The following is a 24,745-nucleotide window of genomic DNA, read 5'->3' on the forward strand; positions in this document are numbered from 1 at the left end:
AATGTAATCAATAGTATTCTGTGTAAGTTGGATGCCAAAAAAGAAAAAAGCAAATGTGAAGAATGGTTTGTTGATTGGATAAACTTAGTTTTATTTCCATTTCATGCAATTATTTTGCCAAATTTGATGTTCACAATACTGAGTGGACACAAGAGTTAGTGAATTTACTTAAATAATTTTCAAAATGATTGCTTTTGCTTCAAAATCAAATCAATTCTTCCAATAAAACAATGAGTTTTGTCAATGTGGATGCAAATATCAAAGTAATGTTTTTGATATTTGATCCAGTTATTGGAAAACTTTAAGTACATTTACATTAACATCAAGATATGTTTGGAAGAACTAGGTGAATCTACTTTTCAATGCTAAGTTTTGTAAATCTAAATATAGATCAAGTACTTCAAAGGAAAAATTTAGTGTATGAATTAAGATGTGCTGCAACTTTTATACATTATACACTGGGTTTTGAAGACAATGCAAAAAATATGTCTCGTCAATTTTTACACTGGTTGTATGTTGAAATAATATGTCTCTAAAATATATTGTTCACCTCATCTGCTTTGCTTTTTAAAAGCAGCTACTAGAAAATTTGAAATTACATGTGTGGCTCACATTATGCTATCGGGACAGTGCTGCATGCACTAAATGAAATACCTTCCAGTCAGCTCTTTAGAGCCCTCTTCTTAAATGCGAATAGTCAAAGCTCTCCAGACATTTGAGGAAAGCCTCCAATGTGAAAGAGAGAAAACAGATTAAAAGCAACTCAGAGAAAAGACAGATAATGCAGGGAGTAGAAGAACATGGAATAAAGACACTATATTAGCATCCTCACAGAAAAGAAATTCACCCATGAAACAAAAAAGGAAAAGAGAATCAGAAAATGCACTTAGAATTATAAATGTGACAACACAAATAAAACATGCAAAACATTTAGTAGTAGAGTTGCAAGATAAAGCTAAAGAAAATTTCCAGAAAGCAAGATAAAGATCAAAGACATGAAGGAAGTGATGACAGGGAAGATGGCGGAGAAGGAAGAGCCAGGAACCCATCTGTCCACGTAGACAACAACTGTACTGGAAAAAGGTAGCTAGTGATAATTCTGGAATAGAGGAAGTCTATTTTAAAACTTACAGCTCCCAGGGGAACTCTTGACTGGTACACTGCAATGATTAGTGGTGGATTCTAGCCTTCAGGACAGTAGGAGCCACTCATTCTCTACTGGCCAGCCCAGGGGGAGGCAGCTGTGGAGACGAAACCCACATCTGTAGTTGGGCTTGCTGGTGCCAGAGGAAGTAATAAAAACCTCTGTCTCTAAATGTCGGAGTTCTGGGTTCGGACTGTGGGTGGCCGCTTCTGATCATGAAGGAAGAGCACAGAAGCCAGCTACCATTCTTCCAACCCCCACTGGCTCAAGTAGCTTCCAGAGGATTAAGGGACAGGACCTGGGTTTTTTTTAGACATTGAGAAAAAATTTGATATATGGGAGAATTTAGAATACCATGGACTCCTCCCAGGGAAATACAGAGTCAGAAGAGAGCTGAGAAAAGTTTAAGCATTCACAGACTGATCCCCAGCAGAGAGACATGCTAAAACAATAAAAAAGACAACTCTGAAAAGAGGGAAAGCCTGATTTCCAGAGCTACTGTACTGTAAGATTCAAATGTTGAGTTTTCAACAACAACCAAAAAAATCACAAGGCATACAAAGAGACAAAAAAGTATGACCCATTCAAAGGAATAAAATAAATAAATCAACAGAAAACGTACTTTGGAAAGCCCAGAGGTCACACTTGCCAGACAAGACCTTTAAAACAATGGTCTTAAAAGATGCTTTGAGAGCTAAAGGAAGGTTCTGATGAGGTTGGCAAATCCAGTGAGAAAAATGAAGATTCTTCAAAGAGAAAAAACTAGGGATTATGCATCCATTAATTACTACTTTAGAGGAATGCTCTCCTTGGTCTCATTTTATATGGGACATCTTGACAAACATCTTGAATACCAATGGCAAAAAAAAAACAGAAGAGCTGCAGATATTTAGCAAAGCTTGTAGATTATCAGAACCACTCTATAGGGGTAGAGACCTGAAGACTCTCATCTGGAAGGACCTCTCAACCTTAGAACCTATGAGAGAGAGAGCCCAGCAGAGAGATCTCACCAATGTTCTCAGGGTAGGAAATATTTTGCTAGTAATTTGCAACTTACTAAGCATCAGATTAACTTAGGAGAGACATTTCACAAGTGCCCTGGTTTGGGGAAAAGATCCCTTACATCAGATCATAGAGACATCCATATTTCCACAGAAAGGAGAGACCCTATGTATGTGCTATCCTGTATAGACAACAATTTGACAGTGTATTTCCAGAATCTTAAAATTTTTGTTTCTCTCTTTGCATCAAGCTGTTCCACAACGGAGAAACAATTCTGAGGAAAACACAAAACAACAACAACAACAAAAAAAAACAGCAAAAACAGAAGTTCTCTATCAGCAAACACATGTACACATGAAGAACCTCTACTGGTTCCCCACTGCCCTGGTAACAAAACACAAACTCCTCACCAGGGCTGGAAAGAAAGGTCTTTACAATGCAGGGCCTGCACCGTGGCAGCAAGGAACACAACGGACTCCTATCCCCAAGCATCAGAGCCACCTTTCCTGGGTGTTCCCACGTGCTATGTTTACATTTCATTTTTAGCAATGAACACAGTTCATTTTCGCTGTTAAATGCAACCATACTGTGACCTGCATCCTACCTGCCCTCCAACACACATCAGTCTTACACATAAGACTGGATTTCTGCAGGAATATTCTGGGGAATATTCATTCATCTCATCTCTTAAAGTGCACTGTATATATGAAGCATTAATAAACGTAGCATTTGTGAAAATGAACCTAGGCATATCTCATTTAATTGTGCTTCATAGATTGTGGTGTTTTTTGTTTTCACAGACTGAAGATCTGTGGCAACCTGTGTTGAGCACGTCTACCAGCACCATTTTTCAAATAGCATTTGCTCGTTTTATGTGTCTCATTTTGGGAATTCTCACAAAATTTTAAACCTTCCCATTATTATTATAGCTGTTATGGTAAACTATGATCAGTGATCTTCAATGTTACTCATGTAATTGTCTTGGGGTGCCAAGAACCACACCCACGTAAGACAACGAACACCAATGATAAACGCTGTGCATGTTTCTGACTGCTCCATCGACCCTCTGTCCCCATCTCCCTGTCTTCTGGCCTCATTATTCCCTGAGACATGATACTCAAATTAGGCCAATTAATAACCCTCCAGTGGCCTCGAAGTGCTCAAGTGAAAGAGTCACACATTTCTCACTTTCCATCAAAAGCTAGAAATGATTAAGCTTAATAAGGCAGGCATGTTGAAAGCTGATAGGCCAAAAGCTAGGCCTCTTGCCCCAGTTAGCCAAGTTATGAACGCAAAGGAAACGTTTTTTGAAGGAAATTAAAAGCAGCGCTCCCATAAGTACATGAATAAGAAAGCAAGGCAGCCTTACTGCTGATATGAAGATCAAACCAATAACATTCCTTTAAGCCAAAGCCTAATCCAGAGCAAGACTCTAACTCCCCTCAATTCTCTGAAAGCTGAGAGAGGTGAGGAAGCTGCAGAAAGAAAAGTTTGAAGCTAGCAGGGACTGGTTCATGAGGTTTAAGGAAAGCTGCCTCCTTAACAGCAAGCGAAGCAGCACATACTGATGTGGAACCTGCAGGAAGTTATCCAGGAGATCTAGCAAGACAATTAACGAAGGTGGCTACATTAAACAAACGATTTTCAATACAGACCAAACAGTCTTATAAGAAAACGCCACCTAGGATTTTCATAACTAGAGAGAAGTCAGTGCCTGGCTCAAGGGAAAGGCTAACTCTCATTTGGTGACTAATGCAGCTGGTGACTGCAAGTTGAAACCAATGCTCATTTACCATTCCGAAAATCCTAGGGCCCTTCAGAATCACACTAAATCTTCTCTGCCTGTGCTCTACACATGAAACAACAAAACCTGGATGACAACACAACTGTTTACAAGATGGTTTTGTTTTGTTTTTTGAGAGCGAGACAGCATGCGCGTGCGAGCGGGGGCAGGGCCATGGGAGAGGGAGAGAGAATTCCAAACAGGCTCCCTACTGTCTGCACAGAGCCCCATGTGAGGCTCAATCCCATAACCTTAAGATCATGACCTGAGCTGAAATCAAGAGTCGGATGCGTAACCGACTGAGCCACCCAGGCACCCCTACCACATGGTTTTTACTCAATTTTCTAAGTCCACTATTGAGATCTGCTCAGAAAAAAAAAAAATTCCTTCAAAGTATTACTGCTCAAAGACAATTTACCTGGTCACCCAAGAGCTCTCACGAAGATGTATGACTTGTTTTTATCACTGCTAACACAGTATCTACTCTGCAGCCCCTGGATCAAGGACTAATTTCAACTTCCAGGTCTTATTATTTATTTAACAAACATGTTTTGTAAGGCTATAGCTGGCACAGATAGTGATTCCTCTGATGGACCTCGGCAAAGTAAATGGAAAACCTTCTGGAATGGATCACCATTCTAGATGCCATTAAGAACATCTGCTTAGAACTAGGGACTCTATTTTATACCACTAATGATAGCCAAAATGGTGGAAACAACCCAAATGTCCGTGGATGGATGAATGAACAAAATATGGTACATCCATACAATGGAACATCATTCAGCCTTGAGAAGTAATGAAATTTTGACACATGCTGTATCATGAACCTTAAAAACATTATGCTAAGTGTAAAAAATCAGACACAAAAAGACAAATATTCAAATTCAGAGAGACAGCAAGTAAAATAGTGGTCACCAGGGGCTGTGGGCAGGACAGAATGAGGAGTAACTGTTTAATAAGTGTCCGTTTAGGATGACAGAAAAGTTCTGGAGATAGACAGTCATGAAGATTACACAACAATGTGAATGCACTTCATGCCACCGAATTGTACTCCCAAGAAGGGCTAAAAGGCTCAACTTTATGTTCTGTGTATTTTACCACACTAAAAACTAACTCAAAAATAAGTAAATAAAAGTAGACTCACTGACAGGAGAAGCTTTTATCTTGTCCTGTGAGCTGAAAGAAGTTTCTTCAACAGAAACTCCGTAAGAAGAAACATTTTTAAGAGCAAGATCTGCATTTTAAATTAGAATGTGTTAAAGGGCTGATTTTAATACCCGTCAATGTATATAAAAAGCATAAAGTCAAAATACTGGTTAATAAAAACAAATCTATAAGGAATCAAAAAAAGTTTAAAATCTCTTGATGAGCTGATAGGGCATAAAAATGAATTTAAGTACTTGGATGATGGCCCAGATCAAATATCCTTTAGGCAATTACACAGAAGTAGTTACTGAAAGCAAGCTTTTGATAAATACCATGCAGCAGGGTTTGAGGTCACTCTCTGTGGCTAGTACCTGGTATTTAGAGAGTTCATACTGGAGAGAAGACTGTTACGTAGACTAAAAACCATGACTACTCAATAAGGCAATTTTTTAAATGGAAAAAAAAAACACTTGAATAAATATTTTCCCAAAGATTTATAAATAGTTAAAGAGCGCATGACAAGACTCTCACCATCATTAGCCACCAGGGAAATGCAAATTAAAACCACAAAGAGATACCATTTCAAATACCTAGGAGGGCTCTCATAAAAACAGATAATATAACCAGGGTTAGTGAGGATGTAGAGACACCTGACAGACTAAAGGCTTCAGCTGCCTCATCAGTTAGAAATTATTATTCAGACTCTGTCAATGAAATTCTTAAGAAATAATCCACTAATATCTACACACTCTATTCCTTTGAGGTGTAATTTTACAATGAAAACTTAACTGAAGAGTCACTCTGTATGATTTTTACATTCTTTTCCTGAATTTTTCTGTCAATGGAATCTCTTTAGATTTTAGGATCTGTATTTCCCAGATTGTATGGGACCATACAGTGCTGCTCAGAAAGCAACATGATGTACTCGCTTGAGAAGACAATTTGGCAATTTCTTAAAAAGTTAAACAAAAATTTACCAGATGAGTCAGCCACTCAGGCATCTACCTAAGAAAAATGAAGACATGTCTACACAAAGACTTACACATCAATGTTCAAAGCAGCATTCTTTTTAACAGCCAAAAATTGTAAACAACCCAAATGTCCTTCAACTGGTGAATGGACAAAATAGGGTATACCCATAAAATAGGGTATTATTTAACAATAAAAATAACGGACTGATACACTATAATATGAAATTAGAAACATGTTAATGAAAAACAAAAGACCACGTATGACCCCATTTGTATAAAATGTCCAGAAAAGGCAACTCTACGGACAGCGTAAACTGATTAGTGGTTGCCTGGGACTAAGAGTAGGCATAGGGATTAACTGTAAACAGGCACGAGGGATCTGAGGTTATAAAATGTTCTAAAAATGGATTACGGTGATGATTGCACAACTCAGTGTATCTGCCAAAACTCAATTATACCCTTGAAATGACTTTCATATGTAACTTACACCCCAAAAAACTTGTTAAAAAAAACTATGTTCCAGATTCCCAACAATGGTATAAAACATCCTCTTATGAATGTTGGAGAATGTTGGTAAACATCCTGGAACGAGCCTCTTCTCAAGAATTTTAAATACTTCCCTTCACATACTCTATCTTTTCAGAAAAAAAAAACCAAACCAGGGTTTATATATGTTCACAAAAAACACTGAAACCAGATTGAATGATTCTCATAAACCATATTCCTTTCATGGCTAGAATGTCTCTGGTTGGTCCACTGAGCAATTAACTATGCGGATCAATTTACCACTCAGCAGTATCTGAACTACAAGCTTTGGGGTGGGGAGAGTTGGGGTACAAGGAAGAAACCAACAGTATAATCCAGAGGTAGCACTGCAAACCCACACCTATTAAATCACAGCAAATATTGCTGAGTCTCCAGTAAGCATGAAAGATCTTCTTCCATAAGCCAAAAGTTTTCTGGTTTCATTCTCTTTCATATAACAGCTGCCTCAAACTTCAACTTGAGGAACTTTTTAGTACCACTGTTGAATCAGTAGGGCACCTCCAGAACCCTATCACCTGAGACGTAACCCAAATGGACTCAGGGCTCTAGTTCCTTTTTCAGTTAGAAATTGTTATTCACACTCCACCAATGAGATTTCTAAGTAACAATCCACTAGTATCTGCACACTCTATTCCTTTCAGGTCCAGTTTCAACAAGAAAATGTAACTGAAAAGTTTTTTTTTTGATTTCTACATTCTTTTCCTGAATATCCGTATCAATAGAGTCTCTCTAGTTTTTAGGATCGGCATTCTCCAGATGGTAGAGGATCACAGTATCAAGTTCCTATAGTGGGCAAGTCAGGTCCTATAAACAAGAGAACTTAGCAAGTAGAAGAGTGGATTCCCCATGTAAAGGCAGCAGGCACCACACCAAACCAGCTGACTACTCCACTGAAATATGGGCCAGTGTGGTCACCCCTTGCAATTTTTCAAGGCAAGCCTTTATTTTTTTAAATATGAAATCTAATTTTTAAATGGTGACAACTCCACCAACACACATACACACACCCCTTATCGTGCAGACCAATGAAACCATATCAAATGGCCCATTCTTAGCTCGTGACCTTTGCCATACACAATGTTTGCACTCCAATTACAAGGAGCTATACTTACTATAAGCAAACTTTTAAAAAAATATAATTCTATTTTGCAAAAGACAATCCATCCAGAATAGCTCTGCTTTCAGCACCCATTTCTTCCCCTACCACCCCCCTCCCCAGCCCCCAACCTATTTTCCGAGGACTGGTACTCTCATGGCTGAGATGGCTCCCATGCATGCCCTCTAGATTCCTAAGCCCCTTACTCAAAGTCCAGAGGAAAAAACAGGTTGGGATACTTTGTCCAATTAAAACGCTCCCTGAAAACACACCTGCATGAGCTTCACCGACTTGTTCCTGCTGACAGATTTGGCATCAAGTATTCCAAGAGTATACTTCATTCTCACTATGCTAGAAGCTCAGGCTCTTGAGTAATATCCTACCACAGAAACTTGAAAATTCCAACGAGCCAAGTGTTTAGCTTATTCTCACAGCTTCAGAGAGGATCAGAGGTAAACTCAGAAATCATGAGCCTCAGCCACTTCATTGTACCAGTAAAGAAACTCAAATTTAGAAAGGGCAAATGACATGCCCCAAGGTGATATATCGAGGTGGTTGGCAAACTGGAACAGAATTCGACCAGTTCTTGCTAGAAGCTAAGAGAAACCTCTTGAAGAGAAATGGTCAAGTGGGTCTTGTGCACCGCTTCTTGCTTTTTAAATCTGCGTTTGGCCTTTTAGAATCATTGCCCATCTCGCCTGCGTTCTTCACTTTCAATGTGACTTTGCCAACCCAAATTAGGATTTGCCAAAGAAGTGTGCATGGGAGAAAGTGTTTTTCCTAGCTGCCAACCCATCAAAGTTGTGGCTGCAGATCAAGGCTGTGGTAGTTTACACCCCAGGTTTTTAATAAGGGACAATTTGGTGAGATTCCACCACCCCCACCCCCCACCCGCACCCCCTTACAGTATTTCAAGAACTACTCTCCAGAGTGAAATCCCCGATGTCTGATGAGGCCTGAGTTACTCTTAAATGTCTTTTCACATTCGTTACATTCATATTCTCTCCTTCCGGTATGAATTTTTAGGTGTTCTACCAGGATTGAGCTGCGGCTGAAGGTTGCTCCACAGTAGTTACATTCATAGGGCTTCTCTCCAGTATGAATTCGATGATGTTCATTGAGAGATGAACTCTGACTGAATGATTTTCCACACTCTTTACATTTATAAGGTTTTACACCAGTATGAATTCTCTGATGACGACTGAGGAGCGAATGGGTAGGGAAGGCTTTCTCACACTGGGTACACTTGTAGGGTTTTTCTCCCGAATGAAGCCTCTGGTGATAAATGACAGATGTAAAATGGCTGAAAGTCATCCCACAGTCATTACACAAATAGGGTTTCTCTCCAGTGTGGATTCTCTGATGTCGAGTAAGGCAAGAATTCTGTCTAAAGGCTTTTCCACATTCACCACATTTATAGGGTTTCTCTCCAGTATGAATCCTCTGATGTTTGGAAAGGGATGAGCTGTGACTAAAGGACTTTCCACAATTGTTACACGTGTAGGGTTTTTCTCCAGTATGAATTCGCTGATGTTGAATAAGAGATGAACTGTCACTGAAGGGTCTCCCACATTCTTTACATTTGTAGGGTTTTTCTCCAGTATGAACTCTCTGATGTTTAATGAGGTGGGCACTCAGGGTGAAAGCTTTTCCACAATCATCACATTTGTAGGGTTTCTCTCCACTATGAGTTCTGTGATGTGGCGTGAGGGATGAACTGTCACTGAAAGCTTTTCCGCATTCATTGCACATATAGGGTTTTTCCCCTGTGTGAATTCTCCTATGTTTGGTCAGGGAGGCACTATAGCCGAAGGCTTTTCCACATTTGCTACATTTGTGGGTCTTCTCTCCCATCTCAGCTCCCTCATCTTTATCTGAGGATGCATCTTGATGTAGATTTTTCCAACATTTTTCACATATAGTGCAGTTTCTTCTCTTAGTAAGGGACAAGCTTCGTGTAAAGGCTATCCCACAGTTACTGCATTTCTGGGCCTTCCTCCCCAAATTCCTCCCCATTTTCTGATGTTTCTGATGTTCAGTAAGAGATGAAGAGTGACCTAGGGCTTTCCTGCCTTCGTTACATTTCCGTGGCTTTTCTCCAGTGTGTTCTTTGCGGTTCATAAGGTCTGAATGAAAACTGAAGGGTTTCTTGCATTCATTATACTTCCGAGATTTCTTCCTTAAGTAGACTCTCAGATGTTTAATTATGTCTGAGGTTTGTTTGAAATTACTTCCAAAGGGGCTCTTATCTGGGTCAAATTCCTCACCCTTATTGCCTCTCCCATGAGTTTTCTTTTGTGTGACTGCGCCTTGTGAATATTCCTTACTGCTACGCTTCCGGGATTCTCCCATTAAGCCATGATCCCCACCCATTAGGCATCTTTCTATTATTTTATTTAAAGTTGATTCATCCAGGAGAGCATCTTGATTTCGAAAGGATTCCTTCAATTCACCTCTAGGTTCACACTCTAAAAGAAATAATAAATAGGGTATGTCCTGTTGCAGTAAAGGGAGCTATCATATTTGGGACTGAAACAGGAATACAGATAAATAGTAAGGACTATGAACAGTAGGTGCGTGGCTTGGACAGTTCTCAGAATCTTACAAAACAGAGCAGAAAAAAGTAATATAAGAAAACTAGGTAAATATAGGGATTAGGAAAAATATTGAGGAAAGTGAAGAATTTATGCTTTATAGTTAAAATAAAGATGCATGTTCTCACCCTCATTTCAAATTTCTGTAATATGTTCAAACTCACTCTCTCTACAATCTACCCTTTTTCCAAATAATGACGACAGTGCAAACATTTATTGAATACTTAGTAAATTCCAGGTCCCACATCCGGCACTTGTATTTCACTTAATCTACACAGCAACCCTATAAAGTAGGTCCTGTCATTATCCCTATTTTGTGGATGTGACAACCTAGGCACATGGACTATAAGGAGCTTACCCAAAGTCACATGTAAGTGGCAGATTTTAATCTAGTCTGGCACCAAAGCCCATAATTTATTTTTAATCATTTTATTTATTTTTTAATGTTTATCAAAGCCCATACTTTTGATCCCTATACTACACTGCTTCTCAAAGCAGCCAAATAGCACTAAGTTTATAGAAAATGTTAATCACATCACAGACATGTAACATCAACTACGCTAGACTTTCACACATTACCCCAGTCTGGCCCTATCAATCTTATGGATACACTCTACTCAGGCATCCATTTGCTGTCCCTACACACTATGGTGGCGTTCTCAATCCTATTCTCTCAGTCTTTGTACTACCTCAAGTGCAATCCCAAGCATTCACTATTCACTATTCAACTATTCACTATTACAAACACATAAATTTGACAGGGCCTAGGGTTCAAGTCCCACAATCTCCACAGCCTTCTCTAATACCATATTCTATTTACACCCTTCTCAGAACTTCGAATTCATTTACTAGCCATCATCATTCAACTTGGCTCTTAATCATAAGATCACACTGTCACTTTCGTAAAACTATTATTATTTTAATGTTTATTTATTTTGAGAGAGAGGGTGAGCACGAGTGGGGGAGGGGCAGAGAGAGAGAGAGAGAGAGAGAGAGAGAGAGAGGATTCCCAAGCCGGACACAGGGCTCAAATTCAAAAACCATGAGATCACGACCTAAGCCAAAACCAAGTCAGACACTTAACCAATGGAGCCACCCACATACCCCTCATGAAACTATTTTTCAAAGCACTAACTATAAAATACAAAAATTCTATTACCCAGAAGCTAACCATTGTTAAAAATTCTGTGTATTTTTTAAAGATATTTTTCTCTATATTTTAGAATAAATCTTTCGTATACATTTAAAAGTAAAACCATGTATAACGTGGCGTTACTTTTTTCATTCATTAATTCCTTCCCATCTCATGGATAATGCTTCGTAAGAGTAATTTGAATCAGTAGTAATTCATCATTTAGATGCATTACAGTTGAGACATTCCCATACTGAATGTTTATCAAATGATTAATATATATTCAGAAAACAGTCATAAAAGTGGAGTTATGGAACCAAGGGTAGAAAAGTTTTACCACCATATGAAAAATGATGAACACAAGTATTTGAGTCCTCCTCTCTGGTCAAATGATCTTTCTTTAAATCTTTACAAATTTGATGGATAATAAGTAGATCTGCTGCTTTAAATGTATATTTCATTGTTGACCAGTGACTGGGAAAATTTTTTCAAATTTGCAGGTATTTAAATTTTAGTTTTGTCAGTTATTTTTAATTTTGTCAGCTATCTGCTCAAGTTCTTCACCCATTTTTCGAACAGACTCAGCATTAGAAAAATCAGTTCCTTGCTGATTTACTTAAGTATTTTATAAATTATAAGTACTGACTCTGCTTTGTCCGTCATCTCCAGTCTGTTGTAAATAACTTTTTAAACAAGGTGTACATCTACATGATGATTCTGGGGTGGAGAGGTACATATTTATATCATTTATACTAAACATAATATTCTTTACTTGTGTATCTATACTGAAAAGAGCCAACAGGTTGACTTTGGTTAAGATGGAATAGAGATGGGACGCCTGGGTGATTTAGTTGGTTAAGCGTAGGACTTCGGCTCAGGTCATGATCTCATAGTTCGTGGGTTTGAGCCCCGTGTCAGGCTCTGTGCTAACAGCTTGGAGCCTGGAGCCTCCTTTGGATTCTGTGTCTCCCTCTCTCTTTGTCCCTCCCATGCTCACGCTCTGTCTCTCTCAAAATTAAATAAAAATATTAAAAATAAAATAAAATTTAAGAAGATGGAATAGAGCTAAGGGGCACCCGGGTAGCTCAGTCAGTTAAGCATCCAATTCTTGATTTTGGCTCAGGTCACTATCTCATGGTTTTGTGAGTCCAAGCCTGTCAGGCTCTGTGCTGACCCTGCAGAGCCTCCTTGGGATTCTCTCTCTCTCTGCCCCTCCCCACCTTTCTCTGTCTCTCTCAAAATAAATAAACTTAAATTATATAAAATAAAAGGTGGAACAGAGCTAAGTGAAATTATTTAATATAAAAAAGTATTGTAATAAATTATTTTTAAATGTAAATTTAGGGGCGCCTGGGTGGCGCAGTCGGTTAAGCATCCGACTTCAGCCAGGTCACGATCTCGCGGTCCGTGAGTTCGAGCCCCGCGTCGGGCTCTGGGCTGATGGCTCAGAGCCTGGAGCCTGTTTCCGATTCTGTGTCTCCCTCTCTCTCTGCCCCTCCCCCATTCATGCTCTGTCTCTCTCTGTCCCAAAAATAAATAAACGTTGAAAAAAAAAATTAAATGTGAATTTAATACATTTATTGTTAAATATAAAGGAAGGATAAAGAAAAAAAATGTAATCCCTCAAAGATAACCAGGGTGAACATGAAAGCTCTCCAGACATTAAAAAAATCTATCTATAGCTATATATTTAATACCTGTACATGTAACATTTTTTTGCTTTTAACAAAGATGAGATTATACTCTACATGTTGTCCACTGGATGAATTCCTACTTTTCCTTCAAGATTCAACTTAAACGTGAAAAAAGCTGTCACTCCTGTATTTCCCACTGTTCCTTACACATGCATTATTATAGTACACATCCCATTACTAACACCTTTTGTTCTGATACCCATATTATATAGCACTTCGCAGATCTCCAACTCTGGGACACTTACTTACCAGTCCCTGCAGCTGCCCTGAATATCCACCACCACATTCATGCCAAGGCCACTTTCCCATAAGCTGCTCCCAGTCCATGGCAAGTACAGCAGGGACACTTGGGCAAGTCCATTTTTTGTGAGACTCAGGAATCTGACAGGCAGGTGATTCCAGTTTTTGGCCTTGCCAGAGCTTTTTTAAGTTTATTTGTTTGTTTATTAATTTATTTATTTTGAGGGAGAGCACAAGTGGGGCAAGAGCAGAGAGAGAGAGGGAGAGAGAGTCCCAAGCAGGCTCCGTGCTGTCAGCACAGAGTCCAATGCGGGACTCGAAATCACAGTGAAATCAGGACCTGCGCCAAAATCAAGAGGTGGACGCTTAACCAAGTGAGCCACCCAGGCGCCCCCTTGCCAAAACTTTCTTAAGCAGCACTGCAGTCTAAGATACTTCCTACCCAACCTTTCTCCCTTCCCTCTCTCACTCACAGACGTTACAGTCACACTATGCTCTTGAAAGCTCCTCTAGCCTCTTCCAATAATCCCCATTTTCCTTCACTGAAATTCTCCCCAGTAAGTCTCTGGCATAGCTATTCGTGTCTTGGCATCCACTTCTCAGAGGACCTACACCAACAGTCTCCTCACTAAAATGAATATTCCAGGAAGGCAAGGGGTATATTCTAATCACCTTTCCATTTTAGCATCTAGCCCACCCAACATTTCAAAAGCTCTTCACAAATGACTTGGCTAAACAACCGTTTTAATTTCTTTATCTGCTTTTCACCAACTCACCTGGTCTGGAGCCTTTTGAGACTTCTTTTTCCAGCAGCCATGGCAGTTCAACCCACTTAAGCTGGGAAATCAAATCTAATTTGGAAACTGCAAAGCCTGCTCATAGAGAAAAGAATACCAAATGACTGTTTTCTGCATAGAACAAAAATGTTCCAACATTCACACACAGCCTCTGGTTCTCTAGGGAAGAGAAGCTTTCACATACAGACATCAACACTGGAATATGAGGAGGAAACCAAGGAAGGTATGCCCCTTGATGACAGCACAGTGATACTCAACATTTCCAGTTCAATAAAGCAGAACTCTTTTTTTTGGAGAAAACACTGCAGAAAAGTACATTTTCAGAACACACTTTTAGGATCAGTCATGGTCAACCCTGCATGCCCAGCCAAAACAGTTAATAGCATTTACCTTTCAATAATAGTGAACAAAAAGATACACAGCTTGTATGTTAGATCAAGAAGAGATATCTTTACCCAAAAATTCTAGGTTCCTAAAGTTCTCCAGTAGCACTTCCTTAAAGAGCTCCTTTTGAAAAGGCTCCAGTTTTCTCCACTCTCCTCTGGAAAAGTTCACAGCCACATCCTTGAATGTTATGGACTCCTAATGAACACACAAAACATAGTCTTTTTGCATCGGCTTAACATTCACAGGTTCTGGGGATTAAGAACTGGGTATACTTTTGGGAGCCATTATCAGTCTATTTTAGCGGTATTATTTACTATTGTGAATAAGAATTTTTTTCTAACCGATAATTATTGGTCTATAGAAAGCTTATCGACTTGTAACCAGCCACTTTTCTCAACTATTACGAGTTTTAGTACTTATTCAGTTGATACTCAGAGGTTTACAAATAGACCATGTCATCTGCAAATAATACACGTTTGTCTCTTTCACACCAAAACTTACCTCATTTCCTTTTTACCTTACTGCATTGGCTAGAATATTCAAGAAATACTCATTAACAGCAGCATGATTAGACAGCCATATCTTTTTACAGGAGAGTTGTTTTTTGTTTTCCAACACTGTTCAGCTAGAGTTTTACTGTGTTAAGAAAATATAACCCTATTTCCACTTGACTAATTTTACCAAGAATAATTTAAGAATTTTAGTAAAAATATTTTGTTGGGTTTTTTTTATAATTTTTTTAAATGTTTATTTATTTTTGAGAGACACAGAGTGTGAGCAGGGATGGGCAGAGACACACACAGAATCTGAAGCAGGCTCTAGGCTCTGAGCTGTCAGCACAGAGCCCAAGGTGGGGCTCAGACTCATCAACCATGAGATCATGACCTGAGCTGAGGTCCAATGCTTAACCAAATGAGCCACCCAGGAGCTCCACAGAGCTGTTATTTTCATTAGAATCAGACTTGTGACAAATTCTGGTAACTGAAATAAAATAGCATCTGAAGAATGAGCTCGAAGAATATGAAGAAAAGGGAGACTGTCTTCTTTACTCTAATATTTTTATACCACTCTGTAGGAGCTCAGTAAGTATTCACTAAAGAATGAAAACCAGTGAAGGGAAGCTTACCCGGGACTCAGCACTTGGAAGGACAGAAACCATTTTATTTTCTTCAGGGTTCTCCTCTTCAGAAATAACAGACTCTTGAGAGGCTGGATCTAAGAAGGGGAGAGAAGAACACTCTGGTCTTTCAAATGTGTTCCTCAGACTAGAATTTCTTACAGGTCTCTCTGGATAAAAACGTCAGAAGAAACAGTTTTTCCCTACTTTTTAAAACACAGATAAAAGCCACAGATACACTCTTTTAAAATCCAAGCTCTTTCCCCTACCCCATAAAAAAGCCTTTCGATTCCTAAGCTCACAATAACTGATTTCATTCAATCCATACACCTACAGTTTTATGAATTTAAATGGCATACTAATTATTCTTTTAAAATATTCATAGGATGTTTTAAGGTAAAAAAGCATTTTGTTTTATGTGTTAATTTGTTTTCTTCACAGTCCTAGCACAATGCCTTGTAGAGTCATTTATTGAATGAGAGAACCAAGATGGTCTCAGGAACAGACCCTTATTCTGGGGTCACCAGCAGATTCCTAAAGACTGAAATCAGGGAGCCAAACTATCAACTGAATATATTACATACCTGGCAATGTCAACAGCTCTCCTAATAAGAGAAAAGTATTTTTTAAATCATGCTTCACTTTCTTATGAAAAGAATTTTAGGCAGCTTATTGATTAGACAATCAACAGAAATTAAGAATCAGAATTATATAATCAAAGAGACAGAAGGGACGATTTAAAGGAAACTGTTCTTACAGAAGGCTAAAGCAATCAATTCATGAACTTCTTTACTGCAGGGGCTTCCATATAGAGGCCCTAATTTTGGAGAAGCACCACACTGCAATGACAGACAAGTGAGAGGAAAGTCAGGAAACCCAAATGTTGAATATACCTTTAGCTGTGCAAGCACAATTCAAGTCTGTGGTGGTAAATGCCACTTCTGTGGAACTCTGGGTAGAATACAAACTTGTACATATGTATTGGGAGTCTTATGGTAACTCATATGTTACACATATTTGGAACATTGTAGGATATTAGAGGGATTTTATAAAAGTTGAACCACATGCCCTCAAAGGGCTATCCACCCTAGAAGTCTTTTTATCCATATCTTACAATGATAAGTTAGTTATAATTCATAGTTTATACATTTATAATAATGTAGGCATAAAAGTAAAAGTCAGCTGTTCCTCCCTTAAGGCTGTGAACTGCACTATCCAATAGGGTAGCTGCTCACCACGTAAGGCTATTTAAATTTAAGATTCAATTCCTTATTTGCCTTCGCCACATCTCATATATTCAATTTGAAGAGCAAAACCGTGCACAACACATTTCCATCATTGCAGCTATCGGGCAGCCCCGTTCTGGAAACATGCTCCTGTACCCGCTGGAGGCAGAAGTTGAGGCCTGGGCAGGATGATATGCTTGTGACTCCAAACACATTCAGATAATTTCCTTCTCTCCCATGTTCTAAGAGTCCCTCTTACTCAAAGGGAAGAGGAAAGAAATTAGTATTATGCCTTGACCTGTTTAACCCTCACAAAAGACCTAGACAGGAACCCCTTTTTTACAGATTAAAAAAAAATGAAAGTTCAGAGAGGTTACATAGCTTGCCCAAGATTCTACAGTAAAAGGTGAGGCTGATCCAAACCCAGTCCCAACCCCAAACCTGGACTCCTATTTTAGCAATCAACTGCTTTCTTTGGAGGAGTTTACTTTCACACCTTGAGGAAATTACTCCCTCTTCCTCCCACCATCTATGATTCTCACCTTCCTTTTCTTCAAGTGTTTGGGTCAAATCCTCTATGAGGGTCACTACTTCCTCACTACTCTCAGGACGTTGTGACTTTACCCATATCCTGATCTCCCCAGGCAAAATGGTCAGGAATTGCTCAAACACCAAAAGCTCTAAAATCTGTTCTTTCGTGTGGATGTCTGGTCTCAGCCACTGAATGCAGAGCTCCCAGAGCTGATTCAGGGCTTTTCTGGGTCCAGCCACTTCTGAGTAACAAAACCACCTGAACCTCTGTCTAAAAGTCTCTGGGTCAGTCGCGTCTCCTCTCCGGATAGCTTCTTGATCCCCAGGAGTATCCATTCTTAGGACCTTGTTTGGTTCACTTGAGGCCAGAGTTTGAGGGTCCGGAGAGATGGCTGTCATCTCGTCCAAGGTACTACAGCTTGCAAAATGTATCACCAGCAGGAACACAGTCCCCTTCAGACTCTAGGTGAATTAACAGTACAGTCCACCGACAGGCACTAGGGACAGCAAAATATCAAGGGTTCCAAGCATTCAGCTTATGGTCTTGCAGAAACTGTCAAGAAATAAAAGATATTAAACAGGTAAAACAATTACTTCTAAAAACATTGTTCTTGGTTTGGTTCACAGACATAAACATACACAGAGGCCAGCAACAGCCCTGCCCAACTGCTACATTAAAGAGCAATTTTCTTTGTGGGGGAAAGGCTGGGGAGTTAATTTAAGGGTAATTAAAGATACCCACCAAGAAAACGGTTTCTTCAGACTAAAGACTCTTCATAAGCAAAACACATCAGAAAAGGCACACTGCTAGAAGAGAATCCAGTCACAAATTTATTCTATTCCTCCTGTCCTGTTGCAGTGAATGGCCACATATTCCCAACAGGTGTTCAACTCAGAAGCCCGATTTCGTATTTGCCTCTCAAACTTCTCACGTAATCAACAACCAAGTTCTGGCAGTTTTATTTCTTAAAAACCTCCCCATTCTACCTTTTTTTTTTTTTAATGTTTATTTATTGTTGAGACAGAACATGAATGCGGGCAGAGCAGAGAGAGAGAGGGAGACACAGAATCTGAAGCAGGCTCCAGGCTTCAGCTGTCAGCACAGAGCCTGATGTGGGGCTGGAACTCACCAACAGCAAGATCATGACTGGAGCAGAAGTCGGACCCTTAACCGACTGAGCCACCCAGGTGCCCCAATCCTACTTAAACTACAAATGTACGGGTACCTTCAATCCAGTCTCATGCTGCAGCCTAAGGATCCCTTCTAATTTGCAAAATAGGGACCTATCACTCCCCAGCTGTCTCAGGGTGAAATTCAAATGCAGAGGCCATGTATTGATGATCTAGAGACCCTGCCCTGAGAACCTCACCTCTTGAGCTCTAGCTGCCCCTGATGGATGCTGCAGCCATAAAAAAAACAAAAAACAAAACAAAAACTATATCCCCTTTCATCCTTTGCACTAGTGCTGTTCCCTCTCCTAGGAATGCTGTCTTCTTTCTCTCCTACCAAACTTTTACTCATCCTTCAAAACGACTCCTTTCAACTGTCACCTCTTGCACAAAGGTTTCTCTGATGCCCAAGTGCTCTTTTGCACAGAGCCTATCGTGTGTTACACGCATGCTTTCATTCTGCAAATAACTGAAGATCAGGAAACTATGACAAGCGTGGAGAGATCTGGTGGGGTCCTCACCCTCAGAGAGCACCCAGGAGATGAAAACACAGTCTGAGATGTACTACATTGCGGCAAGTGAAAGCCCTCTCCTCCTATTGCAAGTATACCAATAATTCCCCCACCTCTGAGCACAGAGCCCGGCACACACGAATGCATGACGTCATTTATTCCTTCGCCAAGTATTAGGCACCTACCACGTACCTGACGCCGCTCTGAGCACCTGGGGCTCTGTGGTGACTAAGACACTCGTCTAGGTCTCCAGGGAGCCTACAATAGAGGCTCCGCGAAAATGTGACGCAGGCAGGCAGAAGTTCTCAAAGGGGGTGGGGGGCGGCTGAAGACGTGGTTATCACGACTGGAGGAGTGCTAGTGGTACCTACCTAGCGAGTAGACCTAGGGATGCTGCTAAACATCCTGCAGTCACCGCAATGCTCCCTTCCCCCACGCACACACATAAAGGAATTTTCCCGCCGAAAAAGTCCGCGTACCCAAGTTAAGGGAGAATGGAAGCAGGGAGGGGATGGAGGAAAGCTCCGTCATTCAGGACAGTGCCCACCTCCCCCAGAAGCTGCAGCATCGGGAGTGCACTGGGAGATCGCTCGGCTCCCCACCCACCCACCCACCCACCCCACCAAGGATGCACCCAGCCCGGGTGCATCCTTGCAGCCGGCGACCTGGCCGCGGCCGCCAAATCAGGGGCCCGGGACAACCACTACCTGCATCAGCACCCGCAGTCAGGACCAACGCCACCGCAATGAGCTTCTAGAAGCTGGTCCTGCAGGAGCTGCGCGCGCAAGCCCGCGAAGAGCCACTGCGCCTGCGCAAGGGCGCAGAACTACGATTCCCGGAATGCGTTTGTCCTGCTTTGCGAAAGTCCTGTGTTTTCCATAGGCTCCCACCTGGCCTGTTGCGCATGGTCATTGGGAAACGGCTGGTGGGCTCGGCCACAGAATTATTGCTGCGCCAGAGGCCTAAAGGCCTAGAACCATCTCAGGTTTTCAGATTTATGATGCTCGGTCTCCTAGGTAACCTCAAACCATCCCTCCTCCTTCCTCTCCCTACCCTTCCCTTAAATCCAGGCTGGAAAAACCCACTGCAGAATGCATATTAGTGATGCATTCTATGTAAGCCATAATTAATGCCGCAACTCGAATTTAACAAATATTAATTTTATGACTTTCACACCTGCCACCATGGTGCAAACCACCATCATGCCTCCCCTGGATTATTGCAATAGCCGATTGAATGCACTTTTCTTCCCTTGTCTATTCTTTACACGGCAGCGGGAGAGATGGTTTAAAAACGTGAAACAGATTATGTCCCTCCTCTGCTTAAAACCCTGAAAAGGTTTCCCATTTCACTCAGAGTAAAAACCCAAATTTTAACAGTGGCCTACAAAGCTGGATAGAATCTGATCAATCACCCATAACCTCCCTGACCTCTTCCTGGACTTCCCTGCTCCAGTCACAATGACCTCCTTGCTCTCTCCTTCCGACCTGCCTGGCATTTCTGGCTGCATGCTCTTGCTGTAGGCAGCTATATGGCTCACTCTCCTACCCTTTCGTATCATATCTTCTTGGTGAAGCTCTCCCACCACCACAATGCTTAAATTGGAACCCATCCATCTCCACTCCTGTTTCCCTACCTAACATATAATTTTCTAATTTGTTTACTACTTACTGTCTTGTTTTGTTTTTTGTCTGCCTTCTTCACTAGAATACCAATTCCACAAGAGTAAGGATTTTTATCTTTTATCTTGTTCCATGAGAAACAATCTCCAGGCCTTATAAAACAGTACCTGGTGCTTAGTAGGTGGTCAGTAGATTTGTTGAATTTAGAAATGGGCGCTTGCACAGATTACTGGGGACCTTGCAAAAAGGGCTGAGGAACTCAGGAAGGATTTTTTGGAAGGTTCTAATGACTAGATGGCTTTTGGAAGGGTGGAGTGAGTTAGGAGAGAAAAACATTCTAGACTGAGAGAGCAGGGTGAGTCAGGGCCCTGAGACTTTAAAAGAGAGCAGGCTCAACTAATTGAACCACTGGGTTCATCTCACAGGCAGCAAGGCAAGCTGAAGAAACTGCCCACAGTCAAAACGAAGCTATCCCAGTCCCAGGTCTGAGTACATGCTCTTCTCCTCTACCCACCTCTCCTTGTCAGGCTGAAAATGGGACATCAAGGAGAAGCTGGAGAAAACAGAGGGACATGATATAAAATTGGCTTGAAAGTTTAACTGGGCAAGTCAGAGGAACTTTAATTAGTGGTTCTCAAACAATGTGTACCTTAGACACACATGATATTCTTCATTTGAGTACAAATTTTGGGACCTTCCCCTCCACAGCTGTTGTAGGTGATCCTTGGACTATACTTTGAGAAACACTACACAAGTTGAAATGTTCTGTAATTAAGTGACATGCTGCATATGAATAAATTACCAGGAAAAAATGATTCCTTGGAACTGGTGACCAAACTAACTTTTGATTAAAAGCAACCATCGCGGTAAAGAGTGATGGGTTGTGCATCAGTAAAGAAAGAGAAAAACCACATATCAATGAGTTTCACTTATAAGCAATCTGGTGGGATGTCTAGTCAGGATAAGCACACTAGGGAACACTTAATCAAATAAGTGGGCTTTTTGTTTGCTTGTTTTTTAGCTGTTTTAGCTTCAGGATGGAGAAGAGATTGGAAAGAGGTAAAGCTGGAGGCAAAAAGCCTAGTTTTGTCAGGACGTTGTGCAATAATCCAGGTGGGACGATGAAGGTGGTCTAATTGGTGGTGAACTAAAAAAGGCCCAGGACATAGTAGTAGTAGGTTTTGGTGAGTTATTGCAAATGTGGATAGGTAGGAACAAAGAAATGATCAAAATGATGCACTATATGGTAGATAATATTTTGTAAAGATGGTTGCAATGATATCTAGCCCATCTAGAAATATATTATTACAATGTGATGTTGATGTTGAAAGGAAATACCTGTTTCTATCCCTTCAGCCTTGAGTGTTGCCACAAGCTGACAAAATAGTGGCCTTCCTTTTGGCAATTCCTTCACATGTATTCACTTTTAATAAACGTCAGAGGATACAAATGAATATGGTATGAGAGCTGAATGCAATTGGATAATAACGGTCAGGACAAAAAAATGGATCACAGTGGGTTACTTAATGCTTATCGTCTCATAAAAGACAGCATAGAAGTTTCCCTGAGAGCCAAACATTTTTCTGGTACTAAATTCCAGGAAAAGGTATTCCTTGGGTATAGGAAATTGGAAAACATAATGGTCAATTTCTTCAAATGGGTTTTTAGAAATGTGAAAAATGTTACTGATGAAGTAAAATAGCTCTGTTAGCCTGAGTAAAATCTTAAGGGAAAGCATTACCTCTGAAGGCCAGTGGAGCTAGCTGAGCTGAAGGAAACGCATTGTGGAAAGTAGGAAAAAATTGAACAGTACCTTTGAAATTATGAGGAGCGGTTTTTCCAACCTGGAATTCTATTCTAGCCATCCTGAGTATTTAAGTTGGAGATTAGAGACATTTTTAGACATGCAAGTCCCCAACATTCATTTCCTAGTCTCCCTTTCTCAAGAGGCTCCTAAATGAGACATCAGCAAACTACGGTCCCTAATCCAAATCAGCCCACTGTTTTAAGTAAAGTTTTGTTGGAACATGGGCAAGCTCCTTTATTTATTTAGTGTTTATGACTGCTCTCATGTTATAATGGCAGAGTTGAGTAGTTGTGAAGGAAACTCTATGGCGCACATAGCCTAAACTATGTATTAGCAAGCCCTTTACAGGAAAAGTTTGCCAATAAGGTGTATTTAAAGGAGTAGGAAGGGGAAATGATGGAAACAAACAAACTTTAGACAGGTGGAAGAAAAATGAATAACGGGTGACAAGAAAGGGTGGAATTGCAAGAAATGTTTAATGTTTGATGTTTGAGAGATGTTAATGAGGCTAAGCTGTCTTGAAAAACCACTAAATATACTATAAGATGGAGGAGTATGCAAAGTGGGTGAATATGGCCAAAAGGTGCAAACTTCCAGTTACAAATTAATAAAGTCCTAGGGATATAATATACAGCATGGTGACTATAGTTAAACTGTAGGGGCGCCTGGGTGGCTCAGTCAGTTAAGCATCCGACTTTGGCTCAGTTCATGATCTCATGGCTCTTGAGTTCCAGCCCTGTGTTGGGCTCTCTGCTAACAGCTCAGAGCCTGGAGCCTGCTTCCGATTCTCTGTCTCCCTCTTTCTCTGCCCCTCCCCTGCTCTGTCTCTCTTTCCTTCAAAAATAAATGAACATTTAAAAACCCCAAAACTGTATGGTATGTTTGAAAGTTGCTAAGAGAGTGGATCTTAAATATTCTCATCACAAGAAAACTTTTAAACTGTGTGTGGTGATGGATGTTAACTGAACTTATTATGGTGATCATATAGTAATACACATATATTAAATTATGTTGTACACCTAGAAAGAATATGATCTTATATGTCAATTATATCTAAGTTATAAAATATATATGCATTAATAAATTCTTTGTATTTATAATAAAATACATACAATATAAAAATGTATAAAGCATATGTGTATATACATATTAAATTTTAAGAATTGAAACATAGAGGGGCGCCTGGGTGGCTCAGTCGGTTAAGCGGCCGACTTCGGCTCAGGTCATGATCTCACGGTCTGTGGGTTCGAGCCCCGCATCGGGCTCTGTGCTGACGGCTCAGATCCTGGACCCTGTTTCAGATTCTGTGTCTCCCTCTTTCTCTGACCCTCCTCTGTTCATGCTCTCTCTCTCTTTGTCTCAAAAGTAAATAAACATTAAAAAAATTTAAAAAAAGAATTAAAACATAGAGAAGGGACGCCTGAGTGGCTCAGTCAGTTAAGCAGCAGACTCTTGGTTTTGGCTCAGATTTTGATCTCATGTTTCATAGGATTGAGCCCCATGTCAGGCTCTGCGCTGACAGCACAGAGCCTGCTTGAGATTCTGTCTTTTTTCTCTCTCTGCCTCTCCCCCTACTTGAACGTGCACGCATGCACTCTCTCTCAAAATAAGTAAACATTAAAAAAATTAAGGGGTGCCTGGGTCGCTCAGTCAGTTAAGCATTTGACTTGGGCTGGGATCATGATATCACAGTGAGTGTGAGCCCCTCCTCGATCTTCTGGCCCGTCTGCCCCTGTCCTGCCCATCACATGCACGTGTGTGCATGTCCGCTAGCTCGTGCGCTCTCTCTCTCTCTCTCTCTCTCTCTCTCTCTCAAAAATAAATAAAACATTTTTTAAAAATTAAAAAAAAAACTTAGAGAAATCATGGTAAACCTCCAGAGTAACAGTGATCTTTATTAGGGTAAAGTGAAGAAGACACAAGCTGGAATGCAAAGGATTAAAGGCTGAAGACTTTTTACCAAGAGATGCCTTGGAGAAAGTAGACTAAAGCAAGTAATAGAGAGGAAGTGGCAGATTAGAACCATTTTAAGGAGACTGAATATTTGCTATTTAGATTAGTGGGAGGTGGTTACTATTGTTTGTCTTATTGTTCAACTTTCCCTTTGTCCTTCTATTAATATCCCAGGGGCACCTGGGTGGCTCGATCTGTTAAGTGTGCGGTTCAGGTCATGATCTCACGGTTCATGGGCTTGATCCCCTCTTTGGGCTCTGTGCTGACAGCTCAGA

At 40.5% G+C, this 24,745-nt stretch overlaps 1 protein-coding gene across 2 annotated transcripts; it reads right to left on the reverse strand.

The window, feature by feature from the left end:
• Positions 1–8,606: 8,606 nt before the first annotated feature.
• On the reverse strand, positions 8,607–20,027 carry ZNF483 (zinc finger protein 483). 2 transcript variants are annotated; one of them, XM_047831524.1, is made up of 6 exons: positions 19,796–20,027; positions 17,418–17,959; positions 15,659–15,747; positions 14,601–14,727; positions 14,125–14,220; positions 8,607–10,156 (listed from the first exon to the last, which is right to left on the reverse strand). In XM_047831524.1, exons 2-6 carry the CDS (start codon positions 17,803–17,805, stop codon positions 8,607–8,609), a joined length of 2,250 nt encoding a protein of 749 aa, XP_047687480.1. In that variant the 5' UTR covers positions 17,806–17,959; positions 19,796–20,027. The 2 variants fall into 2 exon arrangements, with proteins under 2 accessions (XP_047687480.1, XP_047687481.1); XM_047831525.1 differs by lacking the exon at positions 19,796–20,027 and adding an exon at positions 19,281–19,321.
• Between the last annotated feature and the right edge of the window lie 4,718 nt (positions 20,028–24,745).

Source organism: Prionailurus viverrinus, chromosome D4, assembly GCF_022837055.1.
Source record: "Prionailurus viverrinus isolate Anna chromosome D4, UM_Priviv_1.0, whole genome shotgun sequence".
NCBI lineage: Eukaryota > Metazoa > Chordata > Mammalia > Carnivora > Felidae > Prionailurus > Prionailurus viverrinus.